The following is an 18857-nucleotide window of genomic DNA, read 5'->3' as shown; positions in this document are numbered from 1 at the left end:
ACAAGTAGTGATACAAAACTGAGAAAGACTTTTGGCAATAATATTTATTTGAATTTCCTCAAGATAGCGACACTCAAGACAATTGGATGTTTGACAAGAGACTAGAATCTTTCATAACATGTTAGATCGTTGTTCCATATGAACAAATAACTGGTTAGACAGAAGAAGAAAAATATGTTTTCTTATGGTGCTCATGCTTTGTTACAGAGAAAGCGTACTTAAGATTTCATGTGAGAAACTGGATTAGCAGGATTATTGAACTGGACATAGTTTTCATACTGTATTGGATCAAAGTGTAGAGTCTTGCAAAATCAGATTTACATAATCAACTAGCATGATTAAATTAAAACGCTAACATAACACCATGACACAAGTCAACATAATCTCTCAAACCGACGCACAGAACAACAGTGGGTAGCCAAGAAAACGGAAAAGCTCAGAGTCATCGAGATCGACTTGCTACCAAAGAGAGAAAGCTTATATAGAGCAGGATACAGAAGCGTTTAGAAAGGCATGCTTGGGATCTACACACAGAGGTTAGATATAGTTAACTACAGTCAGAGCGGCCACAGACACAAGCAGAAAGAGATAGATACAATAGAGAGAAAGAGATAGAAAGTTAGAGAAGCCCAATATAGGATTATGCTAGGCAAGATTAGCATGCTTGCAGAGCGAGAAGCAGTAACTTTACGGGACATTGACAATATACAGAACAGTTGTAAAGGCTAGCGACAGTACACTAAACTACGAGCTAAGCTATTGATTGTGGGTGCTAAAGCTAGTAACAAGAGCTACATAAATGTACAGTATATATTGTAGATTGTATTTCACAAGCTGGAGAAGCAAGGCGTTGCATGCACGTGCAAAGGAAGCAAGTTTTAGTATAGTAGCAGCAGCAGGAAGAGAAACAAAATGGCTGACTTTCCATGACTACCACAGTGAGATTCATCTGTTGTTTGTGTCACAGTGTTAGTCAATTACAACAGGGAAGGTTTGTATAATGTACTTCAGAAAGACTCTAGGATGGACTCTGTAAATATACGATGAAGTCATAATAACAGGTCATAGAGAAGCTACATCATATCTACAAACTACAAAATCGACAAAACAGCAAAGCAAGAATTTTTAAATCAAACCTTCACTTTCTTTTCCAACAGACCCTCAGAAGTTGCAACGCACTCTAATTATGTTTTGTGTCTTTTTCTCACCACTTATGAACAACCATTTGACATTGCACGTTATTAGATCATCTTATGCGTATACTCTAAAGTGCACAACCTCGCTTTTGAGGAGAACTAGACAATACTGGCGATCGATACTAAGGCAACACATTTACAAAACACACAAAAGTACACATTAAATCATACTGTCAAGTATCACGTGTGCACAAAGGAACACAGGACTTCAGTGTGGAAAAGGGCTTTGCATATTCATTTGAAATCCATACCACAGTCGTCAGAATCTGAAATAGTTTTCAAGGTGAATTCAGTTTCATTAACCAAGTGTTAAAGCCAGTCCCTGATCACATTTTTCTTTGAAGTAGCTAGTATGGGCTACACTAATAAAGTCAAGTATCGGACACACACACACACACACACACAAATATGCATTGTTGACCAACAGGATGAAAATACAGATATTCCTCGTTGGATAGAGAAAATATGAATAACTTTACCTCACATAATAGTCTCTGGTTAAAATGCCTTATATACACACACACACACACGTATACACACAGATATGTACGTATGACATTTGAAAAATCTATTTACAGTCTATGATTAAAGTGATTGTACACTGATAAACCATGTTGAGCAAATTGTGCTTTTCTAACATGTGTTCTAATGGCAATGCTACCAAACCTCTGCTTGGCAAAACAGGGTTTGCATTACTTTGACAGAAAAATAAATGCCTTTGGCCTTCAATTTCAACCGTGTGTGTCTGATTACTTTCAATTGCTATTGATTCTACAATTTGCAGACTACTTCAAAACTTTGAGCTATTTTATAGACAAAATGCCCAAATTCTTAAGAACAGACTTTACTTATTGTTTGTTAGCCATTAGATTGGACCCATATCGAAATATTGCTTGAGAATGAATACATTAGATGCCATAACTATAGTAATAAGGGATTATCTTCTTTCCCCTGCTGTTTAGTGCAAGTGATGTCAGGTATGGCTGAAAATCTGGTGATGTGTCTAGCCTATACTCTAAACAAAATGTATGTAATTTACCTCCATCTGTAAGTTCTTTGTTATAAATCGACAGCTCAGACAGCTAGACTTTCTACTTCGAACCAACAGTAGTTTATCCTGCAGGCTTCGGCCCTTGAGCATGACAATAACACACACAACCCTTAAAGCAGGGGTCTCCAACCCTGCTCCTGGAGTGCTACCTGCTGTAGCTTTCCCTCCAACACTAATCTAGCACACCTGATTCTAATAATTAGCTGGTGGATTGGGTAATTAGTGTCGAAGCAAGTCCAATAAGTGTGGTGGGAGCAAAAACCAACAGGCCGGTAGCTCTCTAGCCACAGGGTTGGAGACCCCTGCCTTAAAGGGTAGCTTTGCTGTCTTTAAATATATGATGAGCCTGTCAACATCCATATCTTCTTATTGACATAAAATAAATGGCTCACATTCTATATCCACAATTAGAGATCTAGAAGTGTAGTTAAATAATTGCTCGAAGCTTTAAAAACAGATCATACAACACAAAGTGCATCCATAATGAACATGAATATGCCTGGTGTGTTGAGCATATGGAACTCCAGGAGCTTTTTAAGTGACCGAGTGAAAATACCTTTTGCTGTAAAGGACTTAATTCCATATATGATTATCCTTACAATCCCACTCTTTTCCTTATTCAACATTTCATGTTCTCCACTTATATTTGGAAACGTCAGACACTGAAAAAAATCTATTTGGATTTGTAGACGTCTGATACAGTATCAGCAAATCACTCTTTTAGATCCAAAAGACCAAGACTATTGAGACTACTGGTTGAAATATGCTAATGTAAAGGCAGTTGACTGAGTTGAGGTAAGCTGAAGTGCTCTTTTTTAACATAAACGACTACATTGTAGAGTACAATAGCACACAACCACATTTGGCACTGACAATATCTGGCAAATGAGAATGATTAGAAAATAACCTCCTCCTCATCAACCTATTGCACTAGCATCTTATATCACAAAAATACATAGAAATATTACATTGATTGCTCTACTTTATACTAAGAAAGGCAGACAGAAGCACTTTTACAGAGCTCTAGACCTAGTTGGCCCACAACAAAGCTACAATACATAAATATGGATATTTCTATAGATCTTTTTCTCAAATATACTTTTTTTTCATATATACCTTGGGACTTTGAAGGAAAGAAAAATAGTTACCAGTACATTCACGACAAACATTTCATCCGCCTAGAGGAAAATGAGGGGACAATTTGTCTTATAGGTCCTGCCCAAGCCTTTCGATTTCCTCAATTAGAAAGTCGATGTCCTGGAAGGTGGCTGCAGGGTTGGAGATGACCATGCGGAAAAAGTTGACCTTGTCCCCCTGTGGTTGGTAGCTGACCATGGTGGTCCCGTACTCCATCATCCTGGCCTTGATGACTGGAGCCACCTGGACAACACAACACACGTTACCATTCATCCTCCGAACAAATCACCTGTTTAATTGAAGCTCCACTTAAGATTCATGATGAATGAATGAACAAATCTGTGGATTAATTAATCAGAGCAATCTATTTTCTGACCTTACTTAGGAACCATATTTGTGGCAAATCGGGACCCCCCCCCCCCCAAAGACATCTTGTGACAGCTATGGTGACGACTAAATCAAGCGCCAGGGAAGGTTCAGCAGGCACTGGCCGACATTGTAAAGTTGAAAGGTTATCTTGCAAGGAAATTAATTTATTTTGCTCCCTACTTGGCCCCTTTGGTGGAGTGAAGTGGGCCTGACGCTTTGAAGCAGATTCAATTACAAGTTTGCAGCCGATAGAGGAAGTGACACTCTACTGTCATGGTTGTTGGCAGGGCCACTCTGTGGCTGTAGAGCAGTTCTACCAGGAACACTATTTCAGCCACAACATGGGCCTTGACATGACTTATAGCTAACCCTTAAGTCTCTAAGTGTTATCTACCTTAAGTGTTTCTCAAAACTAGAATTTAAAATAATTCAGTTGAGGAATTCAATAGTAATGCAGTTGAAAGCTAGCTTTTAATAAAAAAAATAAGAAAGGCATGTATTTATAATATAAAAGTAATTTTTTTACCAGCATGTCTTATTCCTCACAGTGAAATTTTGATTCAAGAATATAAAGATAAGAAGTAATACTTTGTTACAGCTAGTAAAGTAAAATGCTTTAGCTTCAAAGCTCATGGATAAAATTGACTTTAATAACCTAAAGGTCTGGAATAATGTAGAATAGACTTATAGCATATTTGAGGTATTAAGTTCAAGCATGCAAAGAAACTTAGGTTTAAAAGTAAAAAATAATAATACTGCTAAGAGTTGCTATGCATACAGAGGAGTATTAAAAATGTAAGGTTTTCTTCAGTCCTTTCACTGTTCAAAGCCCACTGCTGTTGAGATACCCAGTCTGTGTTTACAGAGCCAGCAGTGCTTGGCTAGCACAAAAGGCTGCCTACAGCTCTCATCACAATATAATTACAGTCCTTCCACCCTAAATCTGTTGCAGGTGTCCTGCTTCAGTTGGTACTGCTGCAATTATACAGAATAACAATAACTACCGGTAATCAAAGTTAGATTAAATTGCCCAGCTTATATAAGTTCCCTGACAATAATTACATTTTTTCAATCACTGTTTATAATATTTAGAATTTAAGATATCAGGTATAAATACAAGGTTTCCCTGCAGTGATACCTTTTCTCTCTGTGGTCCTAATTGTTCTAAATAGGTGTCAAAGGGCAGTAATTAATTATGTTGATGTCCATACCCAGTACTCAGGCATTCTGGATAATTAGTCTATGACAAGTGAAGCTATGTTTAGATGAATATTGGAAAATAGGGAAGAAAGTACATTTATTTGAAAGATGAACGTGGGAGAATGAGAAACAATAATGAAAAGAAAAAGAGAGAAATCAACTGAGAGAGAAAGAGGGAGGAAAGGAGAGCGGGAAAAAGAGACACAGAGAGAGAGAGAGAGAGAGAGAGAGAGAGAGAGAGAGAGGGAGAGAGAGAGAGAGAGAGAGAGAGAGAGAGAGAGAGAGAGAGAGAGAGAGAGAGAGAGAGAGAGAGAGAGAGAGAGAGAGAGAGAGAGAGAAAGAGAGAGAGAGAGAGGGAGAGAGAGTTAGAGAGAGAGAGGCTCTTTGTATGTCTGGCACGCACACCATCTGTTTTTCCTAATTGTCGATTAGTGTGCCTTTGCTGCTCTGAGCATTGCTGCCTCTGAATGGCTGCCACAGTTACAGCTGACATCCAATGACTGAAGTAATAACCTCAGTCACCCCCATTCCAGGCCATTGTCATTTGAAAAAATATCTCAGCAAAACACTGACCAACCAACCAAGATACTATGTGCCTAAATCCTTGAGGATTAGGTTGGTTTAGGTGCAGTTATATTGGCATTTGTGAAGCCCTCTCTGACATTGCTAGTAAAAAGATCCATACAATACGATATGATTTGATGTTCAAAGCCTTTTCAATTTGGGGTTTTTGGAACTTTCCTCCAAAACGACAACAAGGGTCAGCCATTTTGTTCCCGAGGCGAGCATGTGGTGAACGAGCTGCGAGGCCAGACAACACGAGGGTGTGAAGAACAGACGCCTGACTGTCTATTCTTCACCAGACAGGTCTTCACTTCAGACCAGACGGGCCTGCCCTGTTTTTTTCCGTACCTTGTGCAATCGTTTCTTTTTCTCCTCCTTGTCCTCCATAGAGCGCATCCCAGGAGGAAGGTACCAGAAACACACGTTGGTGTGCTGGGGCTGAGGAAGCACAGAGTAGAAAGACGAGAAATGATTCATCCATAATTTGGAGTATTGGATAAACATGAACATCAAAACACTACTAACCACACACACACACAAATGCACACACGTTCACAACCATGACCCCCCACCCGCGCACGTAGACGCCACACACACAAACACAGCAGGACAGAAAACGAAAGAAATTGATCCGAAAAACCACAGAATGGAAGGCTCTGAAGTTAATCCTTCCAGTGTATCAAGCCATTGTATTTTCTGTTTGATGAAAATAAAAATTCACACCCTGACCACAGAACTCCATTTGCTGTTTCAGGTGGTCTGGCTAGTATGCCAGAATGCCTCTTAACTCTCTATTCTGGGAGAAAAGGCCGGAATTTGCAATAGGGAAAAACATTCAGTATGTATGGTTGACTAGCCATGAATAGGCCACTCATTTGCACAGCCTGTGTTGAGTCATGGATGACTCTACCAAATGTGACTCTCTTAAAGACCTGGCTAACGAAGCATCTAAGCCAATGCCCTGAGGATCTCTTTCATGGTCCTTGTTTTTGGCTAAGCTAAAATACGTTTGAATAAAAAACATACCATAAAACACACTTAGTAGTCATTCTAAATAACTCTGTCCAAGTTCTACATTCACAGAGGTGTTTGGCTTCATAACGAGATATATCTAAGCCAAAGACAAATGTTTGCCATTGTGGGGAGGGGGGGGGGGCAGTGGGGGAAATTTCAGAAACAGGACTATTCATATGTATATGAGCAATTACACAGTCTATTATATGCTATCCATTAAACATGATAGCAGGCATATTATCCTGGCAAGGCATGCAATGGATGAAGCATTCATCCAACACAAAGAACTGGCTTACTTCCTGTCAATCAAGTGGACCATGAATGACACAGAATTTCCCGATAATAAGGACATATCTAGGTGATATACGATATTGAGTATATTATGTCCGTTGCAGGTAATTTTTGTATCTTCCATGTGGAGTATTGCCTACACAAAGTAAAAAAGAGGTGAACATACTTTTCCATCAAAGACCATCTCGTATCCTTCTCTGTCTTTGATCTTGTTGTACAGGTATTCGGACAGCTCCAGACACATGTCAATCTGGGACTCAAACCCAATGGTGCCCTGCCAATCCAAGAGAAAACACCAAGGTGCTCACAAGGTGAAGGCAATACTGGTGACTGGTTTGACTGCATGATGACTTGTGGTCTGTATTAAGGTTGCTACGTATATATATATATCAAGAGAGAGGTCAATCGCCACTTTTATATATTGTATGTATGTATGGTGCTGCTTCCGTCCTATTTTGGCCCCTGCATTTTGGCTGAAGATACTTCTGGGATGCATCGTATAGTTCATAGAATCACTTTTTAATAATGCATTCCATCATATGCCTATTGTGTTGAGAAATTGAGTTGAGAAGGTCTAAGTTACCATAAAATAAAACCAACATAACTGGCTAATGGGATAGCCATATCGCATATTTGTAGAAATTAAGCTGAAAAATACATAGTGATATCCAATATGAAACAGTATTTGCATATATGTACACTGCGGTTCATGTGAAATCCAGAGAAAATGTATACCAGTTATTTTACGTAGAACTAAACCTTAAACATTTTTGTACACTCCTGCAACCCTTTGTACAAAATCTGTCCTCCTCCACCCCCCCCCCCCCCCCCCCCCCCAAAAGCAAGGCTGCACCTGTGTCTTTGTGATGTAGGGGGCTGTCAATTCCCCATTGTAGCACTTTGATTAGCTATTACCCCCTGGCCCTCAGCTGTCAAGCTGCAGGCGTAAGACCAGCCACCTCCTGCCTGGAAAAGGCCTCCCAGACGGGCCTCATTGTCAGGTAGTGTTAAGACTGAGTGCTCTTTGCCTGGAACGCGCAAGCACACTATTTCTCAAGAGCCTTTTTTGTTGAAAATAGGAAGGGTATATAAGACTTCATCCTACCATAAACATGCTAGTCTGGGAGTACTCAAATTCAAACAGTACGTTTAAGCATCTTCATATGATAGGAAAACCATGTAGCATAGGCCTGACATTCAAGTTGTACACCCAGGTGGCACATGTTAAGATGTTCCCTTTTACAAACTGTCCGAGAATGTAATCACTGACAGGAGAGCCCCTCACCTTAGCTCTCCACATGAGCCAGAGCTTGAAGATGTCCACGTGGCGACCACACTGCAAGGCCTTGTCCCCGGTGTCGTAGGACAGGTCATAGTGCTTGTCCTGCTGGAACAGGTAGCAGGCATGCATCTGGTTGCAGTTCTGCATCAAACCCTGGGAGGACACAAGGCATACAAGATCCGATCAGGATCAAGGTCAGGATTAAGCGGCATATGTTGCACAGACCGATCATATAGTATGTTGAACCTCAATGCATGACACTCTTTTATGGTGTAGCCCTCCAAATAATGACCAAGTTCACAAACCTTTTTGGATTTTCACAATAAATGAGAACAATGTTTTTACCTCCTCCCTAACCAGCAAGGCAGAGCACTGGAGAGGAACTGACATCATCTTGTGAGGGTTCCATGTGACCGAGTTGGCCCTGGGGATTGGACAGTAGCAGATGCATCAGATCACATGCAACCCCATTGGACACAGCAGGCTGGATTAAATAAATGTTGAGGAGCTGTAGAGAGGTGAAACTGACCTGTCCACTCCATCCAGCTTCCACCTGTGTCTCCTGGACATGAGCAGACTCCCTCCCCAAGCACCCTGGAAATCAAACCACAGTGAGATCAGAAAACCCCTTTGAGACACACCTTTGTGAAGTGCTGTACTATATTCGAAACCCATGACATCAGCAACATGACACGACAACGTAGTTCTTAATACTGCTTTAAAGTATTAGCAACCTGTATCTCTTGGAGGCTATACATGTTCAGGTCCATGTGGGTTCTCATAGATGAATCATAAAGAAATATGGCTCATGTAAGTCACAAATCACCCATGAAAAAACATCTCACAGTATCTGTGTCTCTCTCTTCCCTTCCAAACAGGAAAAACATCTGACAGGGTATTTATGTTGTGTCACACTGTCCTCTCTGTTGCATTCCTCTCTGTGTTTTAATAGAGGTGTCCCTGTTGCGTGTCACGCCTGAATCACCTCCATTAACAGATAGAGACCTTCAGTCTGGGAAGGCCATGATGGGGAAGTCAGGGGAGAAGATGATTTACAGCCTCTGCTCCAGTTTCCTTAATCTGTGTGAGAGGAAATGGTTGGTTCCTATCTAGGTCAGCTACAGACTGTGGAGGGGATCCAGATAGATATGGAACATTTATCAAACTCAGCCGGCTGGTAAAAGCGATGCCATTTTCCTGTCTGCACTGACACACCTGTGGCGAAAAAGCTAACAATTTACAATTTACAGAGGTAATGGTAGGCGGTGTAAAGAAGGAGGTCTCCAGAAGGAGATGTTTCCTCCCATGCTAACGAAACAGCTAAGCTATTCTCGTCCTGAAGCGGCCTGGGTTCGTATCTGGCCATGGCCCTTTGCTGCATGTCTGTCCCCCCCCCCCTCTCTCTCTCTCTCTCTCTCTCTCTCTCTCTCTCTCCTTGCCTTTCCTGTCAGACTTCACTTACAAAAAACAAGCTATTCAAAAAGAGGTGGTGTTGTTACTCACATCCACGTGCATCCAGACATTGTACTTCTTGCAGATGTCAGAGATGGGGATGAGAGGGTCAAAGGCTCCGTACACCGTGGTGCCAGCAGTGGCACTCACAAAGAACGGCACAAAGTCCTGGAGGGACGGGAACGAGATAATGAGCTGGTCAGCAGTCCACGCTTTGAATGTCATTGACATTCATTCCTGCTGCTTGCTACTGTGCAATTCAGTCCCACAATTCTAGAATGACCTCCATGGTTATATTCGGTTACATACAGTACATATGTAAGTAAAGCTGACGTCTCATCTGTGTCATGATGGAGGTATGGATCTGTCGTAGGATTTTACCTTCTGTTTGGCTTCTAGTATTCTCCTTTCAAGGTCAGCTGGGATCATTTTACCACTGCGGGTAGAGGGGAGAAAAAAAACGATTTATTGCCGCGATGATTTTGCCATCATGTTAGAGCAGCATGAACAGTTTGATCCTTGAGCAAGCTTCAGTCTAAGCAAACAGGGGTTCTGTACCTTTCATCCACTTTGATGCAGATGACGCTCTCCGTTCCAATGCCTAAGGCCGCTGCACCCTTTTTGATCGAGAAATGGCTCTGAAATCCAAAGACAAGAACATTTAGAAGGGTTAACCTTTTAATAAGCCTACAGGTACATCAGTAGTAGCATTTAACAGCCTGTCTTGTTTCGTAAAAATATATATTTTATAGCTTAGAAAAGAGGTTGAGGACAAAGGAGATTTCTCCAATAAAAATAATTTGAATGTTGCTCTAAAAAAGCCAGGGCTTTTGGGACAAAAAAACATTTGGACTGTTGCTTCCTGCAGCTTTCAAATCAAATCCTTCAAATCATCCGAAATGCTGCAGGGGGTGAAATATCACCTAGCATCCTTGCAATGTGCCACACATAATCAACGACACATTAGCTCATCGATGTGAGAAGGGAAGTGACATTTCCTACCTACAAACAAGTGTCAGACGCCACTAAGGCAACAGCGTCGACCTCAGCCCTGATTCTACAAAATACATCAGTGCACATAGATCCATAGTTGTGTACTTCAACAGAAATGTTACCAATTAACCAACATAGTTGTTAATTAACCAATGTACTCCAACTTAACAAACTGAGCAAACAGCTAACTTAGCCAAACGTTTCTTCTAAAAAGGTAAGAAGTGTTGATGAAAAGTAGGGATGGGGTGAGGAGCCTACATGTTCGGACGTGAAGGCCACCAGTCTGGGGACCGATGACATTCCTTTCTCCTTCACTTCAGGAAACATCTTGAAGCGAGCCAGCAGCATGGCGTACATGTTGGAAATAGCCCCACCTGGAGGACAGAAGACACCCACACGGCTCAATAACTTCAGCAAGTGTCCGTAGATTGGTCACTTGCGGGAGAAATATCGCCCCGCACTCCCTTTTCGAAAAGCAATCACACATAGCAAATGTGAAAATTGCCATGCTGGGGTTCTTATTGGTAAACAAGGCCATTGAGCACTTTCACAGTGTGTTCGAAGTCAGGGAAATGCTAAATGTCACACAAGCGAAGGCTTTTCTGCAGGAGTCTGGGTTTGAATCTAGTCCAGGCCATTTCCTGCATGTCTTCCCTTGCCTTTCCTATCACTCTTTTACAGTCTCTATTGAATACAATAAGGCTTAAAAATCGTATTTAAAAAAGAGAAAATAAATGTCATTGCAATGCGTAGTCGTGCTATCAGTCACTGCTTTCAATACGAACGCCTGGAATCTCATGAATCTTATCATCCAACGTCCTCCTCTCCTCTGATTGGTGATTATTACATGTCAACCAGAACTCCAGAGGGACTATATAAGAGGTTGCTGGAGGTTGCCACAAAAAATATATGCTAATTAGCTGTGGAAAGTGTTCCATTATATCATCAAAATGCAAATTGACAGGGACCAGTAAATGGACCAGACCATTTTCACCGAAGGTGTAGGGGGGAACTGAAAAGCAACATTCACTCACCAGGAGAGAAGATGCCATCCCCACGTCCATCCTGCCAGCCAATGATCTCCCTCATCTTCTTCAGAGTGACGTATTCCAACAGCACAAAGACAGGAGCCACCTCATAGGTGAACCTGGATTGCGCAAGAGGTATCACATGTTCAAGGTTACGCAAATAAGGATGTGTCTCAAAAAATAGAAAGAAATGGTCAGACGTCACAGCAAACTGTTTTGCAACAGCTTTTCCTGAATAGGTCTGTGGTTTCACAACATTGCAGCACTTTGTCATTGAAAAGGTTGATCCAGGGTTAAGACATGAGAGACAAGACTTGGGTGGCCAATGTAACTGTGAAGTTACTCAATTTATAAGGGGCATTTATGAGGGTCAAATTATTTTATTTAACATATTACACAATGTAATATGCAATACTTTGTTATACTTTCGTTGAAAATTACTAGATTTATTATGTGTTAATTAGAGAGAATTTGAGGCATTTGTGTTAGCATACTGTGAGTTTATTCTTCCTTTCAAGTAGAAGATTTTGGCATATTTATTGAAAGAGCAATAATTACATAAATAAGCATGGTTGTTAATATGTACTGAATGTAATACAGCTGGCAGATTCCCAGTCCTCTTTCTATGACTCATCCTTGACTTGGGGTCCATTATCTTTCCCAGCTAACCCTCAAATTAACTGTGGATAAGCCTGAATGAAGAGAAATTTAATTCCACAGCTAATTTATCTCCTTGAATCACCACGGGGACATAGGAAAGAGGGAGGTGTGGGTTAAACTTATGTAGTATTGAGTCCTGATTTTCAGTTGAAAGCATCATTTTCATTTGCATCCATTGCTATCATTTTAAGCAAACACAGGAGGGAATGCATGTGGACAGGAAGTAGATATCAAATATGATCAGTAATTTATGATGCAGGAAAAGATACTCACATATTGGTATTGGCGGTGGAGGTGAGCCAGTCTGCTGCTAGCCCAACCATGTCTAATCCTGTAGAGAGCTGATTGAAGTACCTGGGATGGGCTATAGACAGAAAGAGGGGTAAATTGTGTGAAATCAAAAATGGTTAATGTTGTTAATTTCGTGTTTTTTGTCAGGAACATTGATGAACTTGATGTTCATGCCTGACATTGCATGTTAGAAATATAAACTAAGATTTACCACATCATCCTAGCAGTATATGAAAATACATATTTTTTACATAAATCTTCCACTATTTACAGTCAAGTTGGATTGTTTTAAGGGTTTTACAACATTATAAATAGCGAATATTTGGCAGGGAACATCGTTTTAGTTAAATTCGTTTTTAAATCGATTTTGGTTGGAGGCAATGAAGTGGGGATGATTTAGTGTTGTGTCATTTTCAATTTGCCCCATAATAGGAATGGCTTTTCTCCTCCAAATAGACGGTCACTAGGGAATAAGAAGGACTTGGCCCATTTAACTGATTATCATCTCGGTGCTTCTCATACCAGGTTTACACCACCTTATCGTAAATTACAGTCTTGCCACAAGAAAGCAACGAGAACGTAATCACAGCTATTTTAACCGGCTATTTAAATCTTTTTTCGCATCTTTGCCTCAAACAATATGACAATAATTTGTTATTTTCGTCCCTTCAAATATAAAATACATTTAGAAATACCAAGAATAAATAATATAGGCCTAGTTCATTTAGTCCTCGTAATATCAACACATATGTTTTCATAGAAGCAGGTGCATAATAATGATTTAAAATTGTACGTTTCCCTATACAATAAAAAAGATAAAAAGATTTGGGCCTAGCATATGTATACATTTTTTATAGGCTACCTGTTTTGATGGCGTATTTCAGTGTGGCACGACAGCTTATCAAGATATCATCCAGTGTTTCTGGTTCATCCGACAGTTCCCAGTTGTTCCTCTGAAGTAATTCATTGGGATAGTGAAAATCAATGACTTTCGTTTCTCTGTCAAAAGATTCCACGATATATGCCAACAAAATATCCACAACTTCTTGAAGAAATGTCATTGTCTTTGTGTCCCCATTCAACGCGGGTAGCAGGTCTGTGGATAAACACGAAAGACAGTTTTAGATATTAGGCCTCAGAGTTTAACCTTGGCAAAAAAGGTGAATTTATTCGGTCAGAAAATGTAGCATCCTTGTGCTACGCTTTTTGAAGGGATAAACAGACCGCACAAATGGGCTAAAATAAATGTAGGCTATGCTGCAGCATTTTTGATAAGTTGGTGTAAAAAGATACAAATGGGGACTTCTGGCATGTATGAGGTGTGATAAATAAGCTTTTTCTTTACTAAACGAAATTGATCACACAATATAGGATGAAGGTGACCTTTAATATTCTGCGAAATTGTCTATTTAAAATATTTCGTGGTCTCATAATTTGCATTGGAATTTGAAAATGAACTCAAACTGGTTTGTACCTGTTGAGTAAAGGTCGGAAAAACCGACAGCCGCCTTGGAACAATTACACGGTTTATTGCAGCCGCAGGTTTCAGCCGTTGTCTCGGGCTCTTTGGCGGACGGTTCGGTGGGTTTCTCGGCTTCTCCAACATTGAGTAGAGCTTTAATCATTTACAGATAATAAAATTAAAATGGGTGAATATCATACCAAAACAATGCTGAAATATTTCCAGTTTGCGACTAAATAATAACCCTACAATAATATGAAAGCCTTCCCTCTAACCTACCACACAATTTCGATCCAATGCCTCCGGATCCGGATAATTTTTGGGCCGCCGCCTGGCACCAAGCCCTGGCTGGAAGGATCAAGTCAAACAAGGATGAATAATAGACTACACGTTCAGGTTGTCTAACTTTAATATGGTAGCCTGTCGAGAGTCTGAAACACGATAAACATAGACAGATGCATGCATTTAGGCTATAGGCTCAAGATGATATAAATCATCAGGCTGTAGGCTACACTCGATTTTTTTTTATATGTTTGCTATTTCATGAAAATGTAACACGTCTATCGTTGTCTGGATGAACATATTGTAAAACATAATTTAAAGTAGCCTAGCAAACGCTGATGCATTTAGAAATTAACTCCTAAATAGTATAGCCAATACCTGCGTTCTCTATTTTTAGGGTTTAAAACCCAATATACTCACTCGTGCTGGGGCTTTGATTGCCTGTATTGTCGCCCGCATTCTCCCCACCAAGAGACCAAAATCCGTGTGATGCCATTGCAAACAGTAGCCAGCAGTTACGAGCTATACAAGAAAAGAAGACAAATAGTGCCCATCCAGACGGAGGTAAACTCGCCGACGGGGAAAAAAAAGAGCTGTTCAAAGAGGTGGTGCTGAATCTGTCCCCTCGAGTCCTTGACTGCAAAACATCTACCCGTGCATTCAAGAGAAATTCTGGAAAAACGGCAAAAACGGAGCACTTCGCAGTGAGTGTTCTCGGCTCGAAGGTGTCCACAGGTACAAAGAGAAATGTAAGGCTGCGGTTATCCAAGACAATTTGGTAACGGTTACCCAGAGCTCCACGCGATTAAGTGCAGAGCGCAACTACGCACTACTCACTACTGACTGAGGCTAACGGAAATATTCAGGGATGTTCAGAGTGAGAGAATGAGGAAGACTCAACCTCTACCGAATAAACATGTTTGTTGGACATAAAATATATCTCTTAAATGAACATGCATATATTATTTAAGAAAAAATGTTCCAACAATGAAAGATGAGAAGTCTGCTGTACCCTATGGTTTCAACAATATCAAAATAAAAGAAAAATAAACTGGGATTTCGTCCTAGTTTCAAGTTAACATAGTTTTACGTCACTAGACATCCCAATGTGATTCACAACATGATTAAGTGGGTTGAGTCGAGAGTCGTGACTTTAACCCCCAACTGTTGTCCCCTCCTGTCGCATGGATCCCAACTCAAGAAACAATCTGGATAACTTTTTTTGTATAGTAGCCGCACTAATTCATCTACTCAGCGCTTGCTTTTCTGGCAGTCTCCTATAATTGCCCCCCTCCGGTTGAGGAAACACACCGTGTGGAGACATCATTAGTATGAGCGCGTGGGTTCCTCTCTCTCCGCGCGATTTCCAGCCGAGCACTCTGTAGAGCGTGGCGGAAGAATCCGCGGTCCATTTATTTGTGCTCTCTGTCGTTCGCTCACCGCCGCATCAGAATATCTCCCTTGTCACCACCAAACATTAATAAAATGTAGGACATAAGATAGCTCATATACATTTATCAACATGTTTTAAGTCTGAAATCGTGGCAAATATTCATGAGAAATGTGGTTAGGCTACAGGCTACACCACAATCTTTTGATTCCCACACGAACGGCACATATACATATTCAATCACACTTGCAATCAACACAGCAATTAAATATATGAAATAAAATATTATTGTTATTAATGGAAAGATGGACATTAGAGTGAGATGACAAGAACCGGGCTCTTAGGGAATAAAGGCGTGTTTGAGGTCATGTTGGAGGATAGACAAATCTTTCGTTTGTGCAGTTATGCGCATTGAGACCACGCGGTTCAGTAACATCCCTTGTGGGCTTTTCTCCTTTAAATGTCACACTTGAAGGTTATGAGTTCACTCTTAAGGAAACGGTGAGCGAATGTAAAATGGACCACGTGGTAGAAGCGCTGGCCGATGGGGTTTGGCTAAAGTCACAGTCTTTTACAGACATGAACATATGAAGGGGAAACACAGTTTCTGTGAATTATGGTTTTGCCGGATTCTGCAGTAGGCCCATCTTCAGTTCATATGTCCCCCTTCGTCACAATTCAGACATTTATCACATGGGTCTGATAAATAAAACAGAAAACAGCTGGATTCCCGTAAATTGTGAGTTTAAAACCTCAAAACAACCCCATTAAAGCAAGAGAGCGCAATTGGTAATGGGAGACGACAATACAGATACCGTATCTAAACCTGAAGCGTTTATTAAACAGTCATTGTACAGCAACGTTTCATGCTGAATACATGAATGTACACAAGTGGCTTGCTTATGTTTGTAAAGTAAGTTCGTATGCTATTACATTGTACAGCTACCCTCAGTGCCAGTCCTTCTTAGGCGACATAGGCAGTCGCCTAGCCCTTAATATTATTTGAGTATTTACATTTACAAGTTACTGGGCCAATCTGGTAAATTGCTGCGCTAGACAAGATTGTTCAAATTCAGCGTACTGTACAGCATACTGTACACACCAAAACGTCATAAGCACAGTGACATGGATAAACTTTCATCCGGATTGACACACAACAGCAAGGAAGTTTACCAAGAGCCTAACTTTCACCTCCACAACACACTTCTAGTTGACCTTTTCCAATCAGCTTGTCACAAAATTCATTAACATACTCGAAGCCTATAGTATGTTAGGCTTGAAGTTAAGATTTAACGAAAGAGGAAGACATTCAGCACAAACACGCTGAATGCACAGGGTTTTTACACATTAATTTATACAGTTTTCCTGTTCCCAACCCCATGTACCTGGAATGTATGTTTCCCCTTCAACATGACATACCATATGTTGAGACATTGTTCCAACTTCTGATAATGACATAAGGAGCTGAGACCATTCAGACACTTCAGCAGGTTTAAGATGCCTGGTTGACCTAGCTGGGTCGATGTCAGTGGTCCACACTGTATCCCAGATCATGTCGTTGTAAAGTATCATGGCACATTTGGACAAACGGTGGGTGATGCTGCTGGAAGCCTGCAGGACTTCTGTCAGGTGGCTGTGTGTGTGTGTGTGTGTGTGTGTGTGATGGGGGGGTAAGGTCTTGTGTTCAGTAATGCTTGATGAGCCTCCGTCTCTGGGAGGTCTTCCTGAGCAGCCGTCGGTAGTCGTACGGGTTGTCCTCCGTCTGGCTCTCGGTGGAGGGCATTCTGGGAACGGAGTGCCTGTCGGCGCAGCCGGGGGAGATAACACGAGACAGAGAGGGGGAGGAAATGAAGGAGAAGACAAAAACAAAGAAAGAGGAAAATCAGAGAAGGAGGAGAGCGCCGTGCAGAGGAATGAGAGCGGGAATGAGAGATGAGGAAGATACAGCAGGGAGGAAAGATATCTTGTGTTTTACTTGCGGTGGTGGCCACATTTATCATTCCTGTCTTAACTGAATGCTTTAAGGGTTAGGCCTTGATTTTCTTTCTTCCAAAAGGTGCTGCGAAATGGGTAAACAGTATCTGTATACATTTCCATTTATTTTGTAGTGTATGCAAGCGTACACACACACACAAAAAAAAACACAGACTGTGATTATATCACCCAGTGCGATGAAGATATACCGTTTGTCTTTGGCTGGTTTGGGGGACTCGGGTTCAGAAAGGGCCCTCTCTCTCGACTGCCTCCTCTCCATCGACTGCCTCCTCTCGGCCACCTGCCTCTGCTCCGTCAGCTGCCTCCGGTCCCTGGACGGCCTCCTGTCGGTGGAGCGCCGGCGGTCCGTCGAAGGCCTCCGCTCCACAGACGTCCTCCTGGAGTAGGCGGTGGAGGTGCGTCTCTCCTTGGGACTGCCGGAGAGGCCCTGGTAGTACTGGTCATCCACGTCCAGCAGCTTCCCAGGACTAGGCCGCCACCGACAGCAGGGAGGGCGGGGAGGAAAAGGGGGAAAGGGTCAGCCATATAGGCCTGTGTGAAACGTACCCCATAACGCCGCTCCCTTAGGGGAAAACAATGAAGTAGTCCCTCAGCTGTGTTTAGTGCGCTGTTAAACGAGGTCACTGAGGAGTTCCCAACGGGGAGCTGAAGCAGTGTCCATACCGAATATTTTATAACGTTTCATAGCAGGCCGAGCGTGAATATAGACTCCCATTACCTCACTATGCCAGCCCTGAGATGAGCTGAGGGAGTGTGTGAGAAGCGTGACCTTACAACCTTTGTTCTACAGGCGTGGCAGATAGACCCTCTTATAGCTGATGAATCACAGCCTCCCCCTCCTCCTCCTACACTGACAAACTCAGATGGAAATTTCCCCCTCTGTAGGTTTTTTATATCCCTCCTTTTTTATCCATGGGCGTACTGACTGTGTTACGCAACAGAAAAACAGTAATCTATGGCGCAGGCAAGCCCCACTGCCTACAGACTCCCAAACAGCGTTCCACCAGTATTATGTCACTGTGTTACACAAACCAAACAAAAGGGATCTGCAGTGTTGACCTGAATCACTGCTAGTGAACGCCTTTGTGACAGGAAATAATAGAACATATCTGAGGCTTTATCCATCCCAGGTTCCTACTGTATTTTACAGCCTTTTTCAGTAATCGTCGTTCGTTCCTCACGGCTCTTCTCTGTGTATTC

At 41.6% G+C, this 18857-nt stretch overlaps 3 protein-coding genes across 7 annotated transcripts in view; all 3 read right to left on the bottom strand.

Annotated features, from left to right (window-relative positions):
- apbb1ip (amyloid beta (A4) precursor protein-binding, family B, member 1 interacting protein) overlaps positions 1-2375 on the bottom strand; it is a 29270-nt gene extending 26895 nt beyond the window's left edge. The window contains exon 1 of one of the 3 annotated variants that reach the window (XM_062479345.1): positions 2236-2375. Coding sequence is in view for 1 of the 3 variants with exons in the window: in XM_062479344.1 (XP_062335328.1) it covers positions 2236-2337 (102 nt within the window). In the remaining 2 variants the exon portion in view is untranslated. The remainder of the gene's footprint in view (positions 1-2235) is intronic. The other 2 variants (XM_062479346.1, XM_062479344.1) reach the window with 2 other exon arrangements.
- gad2 (glutamate decarboxylase 2) lies at positions 27-15619 on the bottom strand. Its single transcript, XM_062479349.1, has 16 exons — positions 14693-15619; positions 14270-14338; positions 14003-14143; positions 13391-13624; positions 12511-12601; positions 11584-11696; positions 10808-10923; positions 10115-10194; positions 9938-9992; positions 9608-9724; positions 8634-8698; positions 8450-8528; positions 8108-8257; positions 6989-7096; positions 5866-5955; positions 27-3627 (listed from the first exon to the last, which is right to left on the bottom strand). The coding sequence occupies exons 1-16, from the start codon at positions 14766-14768 to the stop codon at positions 3454-3456; spliced, it is 1758 nt and encodes a 585-aa protein (XP_062335333.1). The 5' UTR covers positions 14769-15619; the 3' UTR covers positions 27-3453.
- Positions 15620-16483: 864 nt separating this feature from the next.
- myo3a (myosin IIIA) overlaps positions 16484-18857 on the bottom strand; it is a 46542-nt gene continuing 44168 nt past the window's right edge. For all 3 annotated transcript variants that reach the window (XM_062479837.1, XM_062479835.1, XM_062479836.1), the window contains 2 exons: positions 17846-18124; positions 16484-17461 (listed from right to left, as the gene is read on the bottom strand). In XM_062479837.1, the coding sequence (XP_062335821.1) occupies positions 17347-17461; positions 17846-18124 (394 nt within the window). In that variant the 3' untranslated portion in view covers positions 16484-17346. The remainder of the gene's footprint in view (positions 17462-17845; positions 18125-18857) is intronic.

The sequence above is a fragment of the Osmerus eperlanus genome, chromosome 15 (assembly GCF_963692335.1).
Source record: "Osmerus eperlanus chromosome 15, fOsmEpe2.1, whole genome shotgun sequence".
NCBI lineage: Eukaryota > Metazoa > Chordata > Actinopteri > Osmeriformes > Osmeridae > Osmerus > Osmerus eperlanus.
Note: the sequence above shows the minus strand (reverse complement) of the source record. Positions and strands in the feature narration are given on the sequence as shown.